The 14,290-nt window shown below is 33.9% G+C and overlaps 2 protein-coding genes across 3 annotated transcripts; one reads left to right on the top strand and one right to left on the bottom strand.

The window, feature by feature from the left end:
• The first annotated feature begins 5,066 nt into the window (after positions 1–5,066).
• On the top strand, positions 5,067–10,269 carry LOC108215226 (probable trehalose-phosphate phosphatase G). 2 transcript variants are annotated; one of them, XM_064090628.1, is made up of 12 exons: positions 5,067–5,212; positions 7,165–7,628; positions 7,714–7,854; positions 7,976–8,047; positions 8,138–8,260; positions 8,349–8,405; positions 8,499–8,600; positions 8,688–8,765; positions 8,860–8,929; positions 9,055–9,125; positions 9,230–9,322; positions 9,740–10,269. In XM_064090628.1, the coding sequence occupies exons 2-12, from the start codon at positions 7,344–7,346 to the stop codon at positions 9,788–9,790; spliced, it is 1,143 nt and encodes a 380-aa protein (XP_063946698.1). In that variant the 5' UTR covers positions 5,067–5,212; positions 7,165–7,343; the 3' UTR covers positions 9,791–10,269. The 2 variants fall into 2 exon arrangements, with proteins under 2 accessions (XP_063946698.1, XP_063946699.1); XM_064090629.1 differs by lacking the exon at positions 5,067–5,212 and having other exon boundaries at positions 7,197–7,408; positions 7,490–7,628.
• Positions 10,270–10,552: 283 nt separating this feature from the next.
• Positions 10,553–14,290, bottom strand: LOC108212162 (uncharacterized). The gene is made up of 2 exons (XM_017383891.1): positions 13,877–14,290; positions 10,553–12,046 (listed from the first exon to the last, which is right to left on the bottom strand). Exons 1-2 carry the CDS (start codon positions 14,288–14,290, stop codon positions 10,553–10,555), a joined length of 1,908 nt encoding a protein of 635 aa, XP_017239380.1.

Here is a 14,290-nt window from a genome sequence, read left to right as displayed (position 1 = left end):
GACTTGCAATTTACAACGAGAAGATACTAGATATACTTCTTTAATTGGTTTATTTTTTTTATGATTTTTTAATAAAATTTAATTTTAACACCAAAATAAATTAACTATCAATTCTTTTGAAAAAAATAACTTATAAATTATGTATAATATAAAATTACATAAATTGACAATTTCAGTTAATTACTTGTCACATTAAATTATTATAAGATATAAGTCATAATTTAAATCTGGTTATACGACTCATGACCAGAATAATAGTTGGGGTTCATTTCATTTCTCAAGTATGTAATAGCACGTGATATACATATTGTATATCCAATTATTTTTATAATCTAAATTGTTTGAATAGATCAAATTAATACATTAACTTCTACGTTGGAGACTTGGAGGTACATATGTTAAGTGTAGAGCAATTTAACGTGACCTAATTGCTTGCGAACAAATAGCGGTTATGCTGTTGGGTTGTTGCTCAAGTCAATACCTTTTGTTTTACTTTGTGTATAAAGACTCATTGTTTATATTTGAGAAGCAATGATATAACTACTTTTAAACGCAAAAGAACTAGTTAATTAATTATATTAAAGACGATTAAACACGTTTACAATGATACTTCAATGTCGGCTGAGGTACTGAGGTTGAATAAACTTCTATTACTCAATTGTTCGAGTTAGTGACATTATTTGTTATTAAATTACATTTTGTTTTATAATGTAATACCTAGAATATGTGTCGACACTGTAGGCGCTAGTTGTATTTCACGCGATTAAATATTCAAATCGTAGCACAGAATGAGTGATGGCTTCCTAGCGTACTCCGCAATATTCTTATTAATTTTGTTGAAATCGTGCGGTGACTCAGAATGACTGTACATACAGCGACCCGGACCAAAAACACAAGGAAGACAGCCATCATTTTCTTCTTAAAAAAGTCACTCTATATTTTTCAAAAAAAAAAATGTTACTCTATATTTTTTTGATATTCCTCGTAACCATTGGATGGTCGATTTCTGGGGTAAAAACATCTGCAACGAAGTTGACTATAATTGTTGGCTAAATTGAACCTATAAGATATTATGTAAAATTTGTTTAACTTGTAAGAGCATCTTCAACCCTCCCAAGCCTTAGTTTAAAGTCTAGGTGGTTTTCCCAAAACAAATTTTATAGCCAGCGTTGACAAAAAATGTAACTCCAACCGCAACACGTCATTGTGTATAATTATAGCTATCCTTCTATGGATGTCTATATTTGTTGATCCGCTACAGATCTGTAGCGAATTCCACGTCATCTCCCGTAATTTATTTTCCTCCTTCTCGCTGATTACATATTATTTATTACCATGTTAAACTGATATATTCTATTTATAACAATCTAAATATTAATAACATACTGTTTTTAAATTATAGCCAACCAATATAGTCATCAATATCATTGAAGCACAATGTCTTAGAGGTTCAACAAAATTTACATAATATTTTACAGGTCCAATTTAGCCAGCGATTATAGCCAATGCCGAGCATCTCCAATGGCGTTGGCTATAATCGCTGGCTAAATTGGACTTGTAAAACATTATGTAAAATTTGTTGAACCTGTAAGACATTGTGCTTCAATGGTATTGGTTATATTGCTTGATTATAATTTAAAAATAGTATGTTATTAATATTTAGATTGTTATAAATAGAATATATCAGTTTAATATGGTAATAAATAATATGTAATCAGTGGGAAGGAGGAAAATAATTTGCGGGAGATGACGTGGAATTCGCTACATATCTGTAGCGGATCGACAAATATAGCCATACATAGGGGGATGGCTATAATTATACACAAGGGGTTACTGTAATTGGAGTTCAATTTTTTGTGAATATTGGCTATAAAATTTAATTTTGGAAAGTCACATGGACTTTTAGCTAAACGCTTGTGAGGGTTGGAGATGCTTTAAGATATCTTGCTTTATATTGGTTGACTATAATTTAAAAATAGTATGTTATTAATATCTTCGATTGTTATAAATAGAATCTATCACTTTAATATGGTAATAAGTGATATGTAATATTCTTACAGATTTCTTACATAACTGTAGTGGATCGATAAATATAATCATTTATAGGAGATTGGTTATAATTATAAATAAGGGTGGATGTGGTTGGAGTGTCGTTTTTTGATGACATTAGCTATAATTCTTATTTTTGGTATGATAACTAAAGTTTTAGTTAATGGTTTATCATGTTTGGAGATACTTTTTCATGTCAATGGAAATAATATTGTCACATATCTTAAATCCTTTTTCAAATTTATTTCTGAAATGATGTTTTAGACAAATGATTGATTATAATTATATAATTTATACACATGGATCCGATTATTAATTATTTTTAATGGAATAGAACAAATCAACGATTACTAACTAAGATTGGAGGGGGGTTTTGTTATGTACGTGACATATCCCTAACAGAATACATAATGACCGTTTGACTAATTTTATTTTTAAAAATAAAGATTTTTTTCTAAAAAAAGTACACATAATTCTACATTTTTCTAAAATAGATCCTAAATTTTTACTAAATAATAGATATACAATACCCGGTTAACATTTATATCTAAAATAATTATGAAAATATTCATTTTTTAAAATAAATAAATTATCAAATTTTAGAAAGAAAAAAAAAACTTACCCAAAAGGGAGGATGGTAATTTCTTAAAAAACAATGGATTGTCATTTTTGGCAGACAATGGACCGTAAAAGATATGGTAGCTGACCGAAAGAGAGGAAAGCTTCCCACGATTTCCAAACCGTCCTTATGACTCACTCACTAGCTGTCATGAAAAGCGACAGATAAATTTATTACTAGTACTAACGTGGCCACGTCAGCTCTGACGCGACAACTGGTGTCATCGTTCTAAAAAGGTCACTATTCCACGTGTAGACCCGGTCATGCGTGTGGAACCCGCGTTTTCTTAGGCACTTACTTAACCGCCGGGGTCTTATAATTTGACAATTCGCACATTATTCGAAATTTATATTATACTCCTTGTGTCGCGGTCATTTCTTTACGTTATTTTTGGCACGTCCTTTCATAATATATTTTTTTAATTTTTTTTCTTTGAATAAAAGTTTAATGTTTAAACTTTTATAAAAAAAAAAAGAAAATTTTTAAAAAAAATTATGAAACTATACTCTATAAGAGTCTCAAAATGCGTGCAAACACTGAACGTAAACAATCACAGCCCACAGGGAACGGAGAGAGTAGTTCTTTTGTTGACAAACAAAATGATTTTATTAACTTGTATCAACCAAAATTACATACTTAATTCCAATAAGAACAACTCCATCGAAAATCCGATTTGGAAAAGATATGCAAAAACACAAATCACAGTCAGGACAAATCTCCCTGAGCTGACAATACAACCTGAATTGAAATATAAAAATGAGTTAAGCAAATAACTGTATATGTTTTCAAACTGTTTAACATCATGAATTTCGAAATTTTTTGAATGAGAAAAGATTAAAATAGCTTCCCGATCGATCAAACCTGCACCAATCCTGAAACTAGTAATATCACAAATAACCTTCACATACACACCACTTGTAGCTCAATCTTCAGAAGCACCTAAACTATCTACATGCCGAAAATCATCTATAGACAAGCCGAGGGTGAAAGATCTCATAAGATGAACAAATTTTAGTTGTGAAAAATAAGCTCTTGCAATATCCGACACCAGCACAAATCCAAATGCACAAAATAGTCAGGAACAAAACATAAACCAACATCCAAAAAACATACATCTGACATCCCAATAAAAAGAGTAACAAGGCAGACACACGCAATAGGCGAGACTAAAATCAAAAATTCAAAAATTCCTCAATGACACCAGATCTTGGTATGATGTTAAGGAGGAGGATTTGAATCTAACGGTATTTTATTTGTAGAGTCATACTCAAAGCCAAAATAGGTCTGAGAAATAAATTCTAGATAATTGGCTTTGGTTCGATTTTATTGAAAAACTGGGAAAAAAAAGTTTAGATAATGAGAAAAGATCGGAGGATGGTTTAATGGGAGAAACAAAGTTGTAGATGGAGAAAAGGGGCGGCGGCCATGGTTATGGTGACTCAGGGGAGTCGACTCTCATTCAGCGCGTTAGTTTTTAGTTGAAATGTTGAAATAACTTGATCAAGCTTAGACGAGCGGACATTATATAATTTTCTGGATCCAATATTCATTTATTTTATATTATTTTGTTTTATGCATATTTTTAAATAAACGAATTTAATATATTTAATTGATACAGGGTCCGGAAAGAATAACATGAAAAAAAGACGGTTAATAATTATATTACAAATTCAAGAAAGCGTACATAGTTTAAATAGAACAGTCCTATAATTGGTTCTGAATTGATGCTTGTATACGCTGTTTACGTTGAATTAACAAATTATATTCTGCTCGAGAGAATTTTAGAAATAGAAGAGAAAAGAAAATACAGTAATGAATAAGTATCAGTTAATTTTCTTCAACCATCCTTTCTGGGGTCGAACCGTGGAAGTGTTAATATATTCATGTGAAACAAAAAAGTAAGAATACGCTGTGGGAGTAGCTTTCACGAGTATCCCACGCGCAGATGGATTCAACTACCAACTAACAACGGTACCTTGGATCCATGTAAAGTGATGTGATACAGTGCGTCTGTTCTAAAAGTCGGTCATTAACCGCAATTAATCACCGATTAAGTTACACATATTATTCATATTTTATTAAATTATTTATATTTTATTATATTCAGAATTATACGAGTGAAGTATGATATTTTTCTTTGATTATTCATATTTTTTATTTTTAATATATAAATTATTTTATTTCTGATTTTCAACTATTTTTTTAGCTATGGATTTTTATGATTAAAAAATCGAAATCGCTATGGCCTATGAGTGAAGATGGTCCGGAGGGATTAAGGCTGCTCACGCGCCTTCAACCGCCAGCTCAACCTAAGTTTCCATAATAATATTAAACTAATCAATTTTAGAAGTTTCCTCTGGGCACGTCTTCATCCAACCACAAAACAGATACTCAATACATACGTACATATTTTTGTGTATATAAACCCCAGCCCCGCTCCTCTTTTCCCTCTTCTTTCTCCTCTCCTCTGTTACATTACACACAAACGCACGCACCATTCTTGTATCTAACACAACCCCCTTCTACTGCTTCGCTGTTCCCGAGGCAAGTTTCGCCCAATCTCTCTCTCTCTCTCTCTCTCTCTCTCTCTCCCGCTCCCTCCCTCCCTCCCTCCCTCCCTCCCTCCCTCTCTCTCTCTCTCTCTCTCTCTCTCTCTCTCTCTCTCTCTCTCTCTCTCTCTCTCTCTCTCTCTCTCTCTCTCTCTCTCTCTCTCTCTCTCTCTCTCTCTCTCTTCTTCATCAAGTTTACTTCTCCCTTATATTCGATTTAATAATTGTGGAGTATTATTGTTATGCGCCTACATATATATTGTTTATGCTCTCTTTGATATGTTTATTCAAGTAATGTTGTTTGTGGTCTTGATTCTTGACATTTTCTTGTAATTTCTGTCCATCTACAATCCTAACAATTTCAATTTTTAGAATTTAATATTAACCGTTAAAAATTAATCAGGCCAGCAAGCTAGGTTATGTTGTGTTTTGTTATAAACTTATGCTACTCTCCAGAATCAAGATCCTGATGGGAATATGATATTTATATTGTGTTAATATGAAAATGCTGTTTATTCGTTCATATGGAAGTATAGTTGGTAATGAATTGTTAAATATCTCTTATAGCGACGGTTAACCTTATTTTGGTTATCGGCTTCAGTAGATCTGTTTTTAGCCATACAAAAGCTTTCCAGGGGGATACACACATATTTAGGATTCTTCCCATGCTTTGGTGTAGGTCCGGTCCGTAATATGTGGTTCCATATGTTTTTCTTCCTGTCGCTTTTGTGGTTCTGTTGAATTAATAAATGCAATTATTGGCTGTAATAATTTCTCTTTCAAGAATCTGGTTGTGTGGGGCAATTGGGTTTTCATTAGCTGTTTATTTTCTGGAACAAAGCTTATAATTGGTGTTTACTGCAATATGTCTGTCGAGTTTAGATTCTTTCGACGGGTCAAGCAACTTTCGCATTGTTACAAATTGTTTTGATGAAAGATATTTTATCTCTGTATCTCATAATGTCTTATCAATACAACTGTTCACTGTTTAGTTTTTTGTCCCTGGTCTTGATAGCTGTTTGATTTACTTTATGGTCTGATGAGGTTGTTGGGATGTCAATTTGATTGTATTTAGTTAAGTCTCAGTACTTTGTGATGATACATGGCGTGGAAGAATCTCCTGATAACAATCTGATCATATCTAGCTTGCTTAGCTCAATTTATCTGCTTTTTACTAATATATACTCCTACTATTTAGTCTAGAAGGTGGTCTGCGTTGCAATTACATAATGCTGTCATTCACATTTTTGGGTGAAGAGTTTTTTTATTCTCAAAGAATTTTTTATGATCAATAATGACTACTGAAGCTGTAAAGGTTAATCTGTATATATGATGTCTTACAGCCAATATACTAAAAGATTTGAAAAGAAGTAGACAATCATCTTAACAATTTTAATGTTTAATTATGTCAAACAAAAGAGGATACACAGAACATATATGTACTTATATTTTCTCTTGAAGTGCACCATTAAATGAATAACACACTAGTTCAATTTAGTGCTCAAGTGAATAGTAAAAAATGGGATCTTGTGTGAAGTATTGAGATTAGTGAGACTGGAGTCTAGTGGTCAAATTGATCCTGCAGGAGGATACGTGCATATGGTTAGATCTGTATGGTTGATGACACTTGTTGCGCCTTTGATGTATTAAAATTCTTAATATTACGTCGGGGGAAGGTGGATATATACTACTGTACCTTATTTATTCCTGTTGCATTATAAACTATAGTACCATACAATATTTATTGTTTGGGATGTAGTATAACTGTATAAGTGCTCTGTGTTATTGTTGGTACCTAACATTGTGGTGCAGCATTAGTGCATTGGACAACTAAAACTTTGTAGAGAACTGTTTAATTAAGTGTTTGCATCAAATACAGGGATTTGTGTGGTTGACCAACCTTCGATATGGGATTATAACATTTTCTTTCATTTTGTTTCTCTGCAGTTGCTTCTTCTCTGCTTGATCCATTTAAGTTTGTGGGGCTTGACCACTTAAGAGGTGATTTTTGGTTGGAAGAACTGCTATCTGTTGGGTTTTGAAATTATAAGCATCCACCTGCACTGTTTTCTAATACCACCATTAGCCTAAACAAACCTTATAACTGATCAAATATCCTGTATCTGATGGAAATGGAAAAGAATCACAATGCTTCAGTTCTCACTGAATCTGCATCATTGAACAACTCAAGGTTAGGCCTTCATTCTGCTTTGCTGCCATATTCTCCCCCAGATGCCGTGTTTTCTTCAAGTCTCTTCTTGACAATTCCAAGGAAAAAGACTGGCCTACTCGATGATGTACTGTCCACCTGTTGGTTGGATGCCATGAAATCTTCATCTCCCACTCATAAGAAGTTAAAAGATTTTAGCACCGAGCCCACCGATACTGAAATAGCCCATCGCAATTGGATGGTAATTAAATTGTGTTATGGTTAGCTATAAAATTCGTACTGTTCTTTTATTAGCATCTAACTTGTACTATGCTAAATTCACGCAGCTCAAGTATCCATCTGCACTTGCATCTTTTGAGAAAATAACAAGCTATGCAAAGGGTAAAAGAGTAGTTTTGTTTCTGGACTATGACGGGACTTTGTCACCAATAGTGGACAACCCAGATCGAGCCTTTATGTCTAATAATGTGAGGATCTACTGTGTTGTGTCTACTCTATTGGTATTCTTTTCATATTTCGTAGTTAATTTTAAGATTTAAATTTATTTCTCACCCTTGTATTCTTCTGCATTCTTAACGACATTTTCAGATGCGCTTGGCTGTTAAAAATGTGGCAAGGTACTTCCCTACAGCAATTATCAGTGGGAGAAGCCGTGACAAGGTACTTGGCAGGCCAATGTTGTGATACCAATATCAACTTTCGCATTCAACATTTAATTCTTTTCTGATCCCTTAGTGCCCTCTTTTCCAGGTACTTGAATTTGTAGGACTAACAGAACTCTACTATGCTGGTAGCCATGGGATGGACATAATGGGCCCTGTTCGCCCCAATACTGATGGTCATACAAATTGTATCAGGTCCACTGACAACCAGGTGATTATCATAGTATAAATTCTCTCCAAAGAAAGTGTCTGGAAACCCTTCTTGCTAATTTTTTTGATTGTGTTTGTTATGATGACAGGGTAAAGAAGTTAACTTGTTCCAGCCTGCTAGTGAATTCTTACCCATGATTGATGAGGTATAGTACTGGAATATTATTTTGGTGATGTGTAGTTGTCGTTCATTTCATTCTGTATGATTGAAGTATCATTTGCTTATTGTGTTTGAGCAGATTTATAGATCCCTTGTTGATATTGCTAAAGAAATAGAAGGAGCCACTGTCGAGAACAATAAATTTTGTATATCTGTTCATTACCGTAACGTAGATGAGAAGGTGGGAGTTGTTCTAAGTTTAACCAGTTATAGTTACTCTTCTTTGGTAAAGAATGATATTTACTGTTCTTCGTTGCTGTAATTGCAGAGTTGGACAACGATTGCAGAATCTGTTCATGACATCATGAAGAACTACCCTCGACTTAGATTAACCCATGGGCGGAAGGTTTACATCTGAACTAGTTTGTACATGGTTATGTGCACTTGCAGCATATTTGTAAAATTAGTTCAATTATTAAACTTCCCATACTTTTTTGTAGGTTTTAGAGGTCCGACCAGTGCTTAATTGGGATAAAGGGAAGGCTGTAGAGTTTTTACTTGAATCTTTAGGTGCGTGATCTCTCTTCCTCTAGATTCATGAAGTAATCCTGATTAAATATTGAAAAATGGTTATGTGCTATACTGTTATTCTTTTTTTGTAAGCAAGCTAAATGGTTTTTGTAATATTATTGTAGGGCTTAGTAATAGTGACAACGTGCTTCCTATATATGTTGGAGATGATCGAACTGATGAAGATGCATTCAAGGTAAGCAAGTGTCAAGTGATAATTATATTTTGAACTATCTCGACATAAAAAACGTCTCAGAAGACATTGGATAAAGTTATATATTTTTTATTTTTTCTATATAGGTTCTTAGAGAGGGTAATCGAGGTTATGGTATATTGGTGTCTTCTGCACCGAAAGAAAGCAATGCATTTTACTCTCTCAGAGACCCATCAGAGGTAATCTTATTTCTTAAATTAGGAGTGGTGGTATTGTAAGCATGAGGCCAACTTTATAAGACCTTAATCATAAAAAGTGTTATCATGCCATGTCAATAAAAATGCCTTTTTCAATTCGCAAACACCATGATGGACTTGCTACTTAGTGGAAGAAAGGGCTCTGGCATACTTGCCTTCCGGAAGGTTAAATAGGGACTAAAATAACTAGTGCCATGAGTGCAGACCTAGTAAGCTGTGAGAATTATAATTTATCAACAAGCAGGCAATATGTTTATGTTTATGTCCGCCCATGGTATGTGTTTCTTCGCAGACCGAGTTCTGCTATTCTTAGTACACTATAGCCGCCTTTCCTTTCACCCTCTGGCTGTATATCTGATTACAATTTGTGTATTCACTTTATTTCCCATATATGTGCAGGTCTTGGAATTCCTCAGGTCATTAGTAATATGGAAGAAAGCAAGTGCTTAACAATCATGAAGATAATAGACGGTTGCTCTACAATCGTAAAGATATATAACCAAAAGCAAGCATTTTTTCCGATTCTTGCATAAAAGATATTGCTGGTGTAAGGGGAGAGGTGCACATATGAAGCTGTGGATCAATTAATTTGCAGTCTTTCTGTTGATACCAAGGATGCCCACGCCATATTGTAATTACATAGCACTGTTCTAATTTCTGTTCCCTAGTTTTTTTTTTTTTTGTTTTTGTTGGCAAATTTTTGGGGGTGGGGAAAGCTATTATTTCATTTCTTTGTTGGCAATTGTATAGTTATTTAGGAGATAGAGTAATTATACAAAGTAATCCTCTGGGAAATGAATCATGTAGTTTGGGTGACCTTTGCAAATTGCAGCTGCTAATTGAGTGAAGCTGCAGATAGTTTTATTGTAACACATCTATCTTTTACAATAATTTCTTTGTCTACTTTATATATTTTGGTAGATATATTATATGGTGCCTGGTGGTTCCTGTACTCCGTAATTAACTTGATAAATTGTCCTAAGAAAGCAATTTTCAGTCTTTGGTGCTCCTGAGAATGGTAATCAATGGAAGCACAATGAAATATAAAAAAAAAGAACATTTATTTAAACAAGGGTTACATCACAGCAAACAACTATTTAAAACAATACATAAGAATATTGTTGGTTGCTCAAATCACAAATGCAACTTTTGATAGGTAGCTAAATTTTGCACTAACAGTCAAATATCATGTTCCTCTCCAGGGCCGATCTCCTAGTGATCTCCCAAGCCAAAATGAGCCATAAGTAACCAAACAACAGTTATGAGCTCCCCTCCTTTACTTAGCTGTTCAGCATGAGCACTTGACCTGATATGAGTTGCAGCATATGATAGCAGTTCCACCCACAATTTGCTTATTAGCAACCATTTTTCCTCAGAAGGTAACTTATTCAGTTCTTTGGCCAATTCAGATGCGGTGAACAAAGTAGGAACATCTCTGCATACAGTAACATGCTCAGCTTCTGTTTCGTGGAAAAGAATTCTTTGACAGGCAATTTTCTGTAAAGCTTCCTCCCTCTCTCCGCGGTAGGTATAACTAAACTGTCTGTTCTTTAGTTCAGGTAATTCCGTGTCAAAAAATTTTGAAACTTCTGTGCAAGTTTCTCTGAACTTTATTTCCCCATTGCTTGAAACTCCATACATCATATCAGGCTTCATGACCATAAGATAGAGCATGTAGTCTGATAGATCCTTTGCAGTGCGACGTTGTTCCTGGTTAGTTACTTTGTCCTGGTTGTCGTTGTAGCAGACTTCAGTAGCGATGTGCCACAAAAGAAGGATATCTTCGTAATCATACTTGGCAACATAAGGAAGAAATGCTTGACAGCCATCTTCCAATTCATCAAGCACCCACTCTCCTCTAGAAGAATAGATTTGTTTTGCTATGGCTAAACTCTCAGCTTTTTTTGATTTCATTTTTAGTTGGTCGAAAATGAAGGTAGCTAAATGACCGGATAGTGCATATGGTTCTGCATACAAAAACTCCATCAGAAACTTGACAAGGCGAGGATAAATGTTTTGCCTTCCTCCATGTAAACAATGATATATCAAGTTGAATGCTGAGAAAGAATTAGCCCACCACCTCTCAGTAATTCTAATCTCGCGTTGATTCTCTATACCAACAAGATAAAGACAGTGATGAAAGAAGGCACTTATAGTATGTTTATAAGACAGTATGCAAGCAAGAAGCTTATCTTTCCATGATTGTCTGTTGGAGTTTGCATCAGACAAAGGGCTGAGCTTAACCACAGTCCAGTCACAGAAAAGTAGCATAAAAAAGGCAATTACCTCCATCAGAATGGCTCCAATAAACAATATGCAGGTAACCACTATATCAATTTTATGAAATTCAGGAGTAGCAATGTCTGATGGTGGTAAGGGAGAAGCAACAAAATCAAAATAGAAGAGCACGAAGGAAGAAACAACTGCGATGAATGATAGAATGCGACAAGAGAGGCCAACTTTGTGGTGCAACACTAGGATTTTCGTGAAAAGCACATCATAGAGGTAATCTAACTCTAACTCAACTAGCCTGAAAGCTTGTTCTATAGATCTTTGAAGGAAGAATTCACGGCTTTGGTTGCGTTGACTGATACTGACACTGAGATCAACAACAAGTCCTTTAAACGCCGTGGAGTATACCAAAGCATATTGCAGCACTTCTGTTTTGGACAAATCCACCTTATTCATATCACTCACAAGTCTGACCTGCAAATAATTTTTTGAAAGCATGGAATTGCGGAAACCCTTTGCACTGGCATAATACAGAGCACACGTACGCTCAATGCTAGGGATGGCAATCGGGTCGGATCGGGTCGGATTTCATGAAATCCATATCCAATCCGATATATTTCGGATCGGATCGGGTTCGGATTTGGATATTAAAATGTAAAATCCAAATCCAATCCGTCGGGTTTTTTCGGGTTTCGGATCGGATTCGGGTTTCAACCGGATATCTTAAAAAAAAATTAAAAATTATAAAGCTGTCTGAACTATGATAATTAAGTATTTTTTTTCAAAATTAAGATTATTGGATTGGATTCTATTGGTTTAAATTTGAATAATATAAACTTAAACCATATTAATTTTCATTATTACCAATATACAATATATTTTATACAATATATTATTAAGGGAAAATAGATTTTTTTGTCACTCAACTTATTGTGCTTTTGGAAACTTACCACCCAACTAATTTTTTTTTCCTTTTACTCACTAATGTTAGGTTTGGTTTTTTTTTTTAGCCACCAACTTAGGTTCGGATTTGATTACTAGTATTATTATAATTTTTTTGTCACTAAACTTATTGCGTCTTTAGAAACTAACCATTCAACTATAATTTTTTTATTTTACTCACTAGCGATAGATTCAGCTTTTTTTGGTCACTTTTTTTGTCACTGAAGTTAGGTTCGGATTTGATTATTAGCATTACATTTTATGTGTATCATTGTTAAAATATAGTGGTAGTCTGTAATATTTTGATGATTTGATATATGTTTGTATCTTTATATATAGTGGACAATCATTAAAAATTAAGTTTTCCTCTCTATTTATTTATCTTGAAAATTGTGATAAGATAAAGTTATTAAAACTTTTGAAGATAAATTTAAGAGAGATCTTAGACTGAGCTAGTCGATTGAAACTTTAATAGCGAAAGATGATGCGTCATATCACTCAATTACACTTTATCTTATGAGAGAGGGTGAATATATTATGAGAGAGGATGAATTGTTTAAAGTCACTGATTTCATATTTATGGATTATTAAAATTTTGGAATCTAATTACGATTTTTCCTGATATTAATTTTTCATCAGCTTATTTTATATTATTATTACTATATATAAAGATATAAACATACAACACATCATTAAAATATTACATACTATCACTATGTATAAACGATGCTACAAAAAATTATCATAATGCTAGTAATCAAATCCGAACCTAAGTTGGTGGCTAAAAATAAAACCAAACCTAACATTAGTGACTGAAAAAAGAAAAAAAATAGTTGGGTGGTAAGTTTTGAAAAACGCTATAAGTTGAGTGGCAAAAAAATTTATTTTCCCTATTAATAATGAAGTATTTGTCTTAAATAGAAACCCTTATTCCTTTAACCTAGTCTATTGATATTGAGAGTATTATATTACATTCATCCAAATAATTAAATATAAATATGTTATATATATAGACACACACACACACATTCATATTAAATTATTTATAATATATATATATATATATATATATATATAATATTCGGGTTTTTTTCGGGTTTCGGGTTCGGATCGGGTTCGGATAGGATTTCGGGTTTCGGATCGGGTTTCGGATCGGTAGAGGTCATATCCATATCCAAATCCAAAAAATTTCGGGTACAAAAATCAAATCCATATCCAAATCCAAATCCAAAAATTCGGGTTCGGTATATCCAAAAAATCGGGTTTCGGATCGGGTATCCGTCGGATCGGATTATTTTGCCATCCCTACTCAATGCACTTGATAATTCCATAGAAAAACAAAAGTAGAACTGGGAGACTTACTTTGGAACTAGTCCTGACAGACTCATAGATAGCATAGGCCACAGTAATGCACTTTGAAGAAATAGAAAACAAATCTCTGAGCCACAACTCATTGTCCACTGTTGAGAAAGCAGTGATGTTGTCTGGACCGCCAAGGTGTACGAGGAAAAAGGTAGCCCAGTACATGAGAGCCTCATCTGTGTAGCAATGTTTTTCATTCAAACAATTGTTATATAATAAACTTTGCCTGCTCACAAGGAGTCCAAGTCCCAAAACAGCAACAAAATCTGCAAGCAAATAGGCCAACCACAGAATCTTCACGAACCATCTGCGGGATGCTAATCTCCTAAAGGTTCCAGCAATTGTTAAGAAGATTTGGAGGAAAAGACTGAGCAAAATGCAAGCCCAGAGTTCCCATCCATTGAAAACTATCAT

The sequence above is a fragment of the Daucus carota genome, chromosome 3 (assembly GCF_001625215.2).
Source record: "Daucus carota subsp. sativus chromosome 3, DH1 v3.0, whole genome shotgun sequence".
In the NCBI taxonomy this organism is placed as follows: Eukaryota; Viridiplantae; Streptophyta; class Magnoliopsida; order Apiales; family Apiaceae; genus Daucus; species Daucus carota.
The sequence above is the reverse complement of the archived record's forward strand: the minus strand, read 5'-3'. Positions and strand labels throughout refer to the sequence as shown.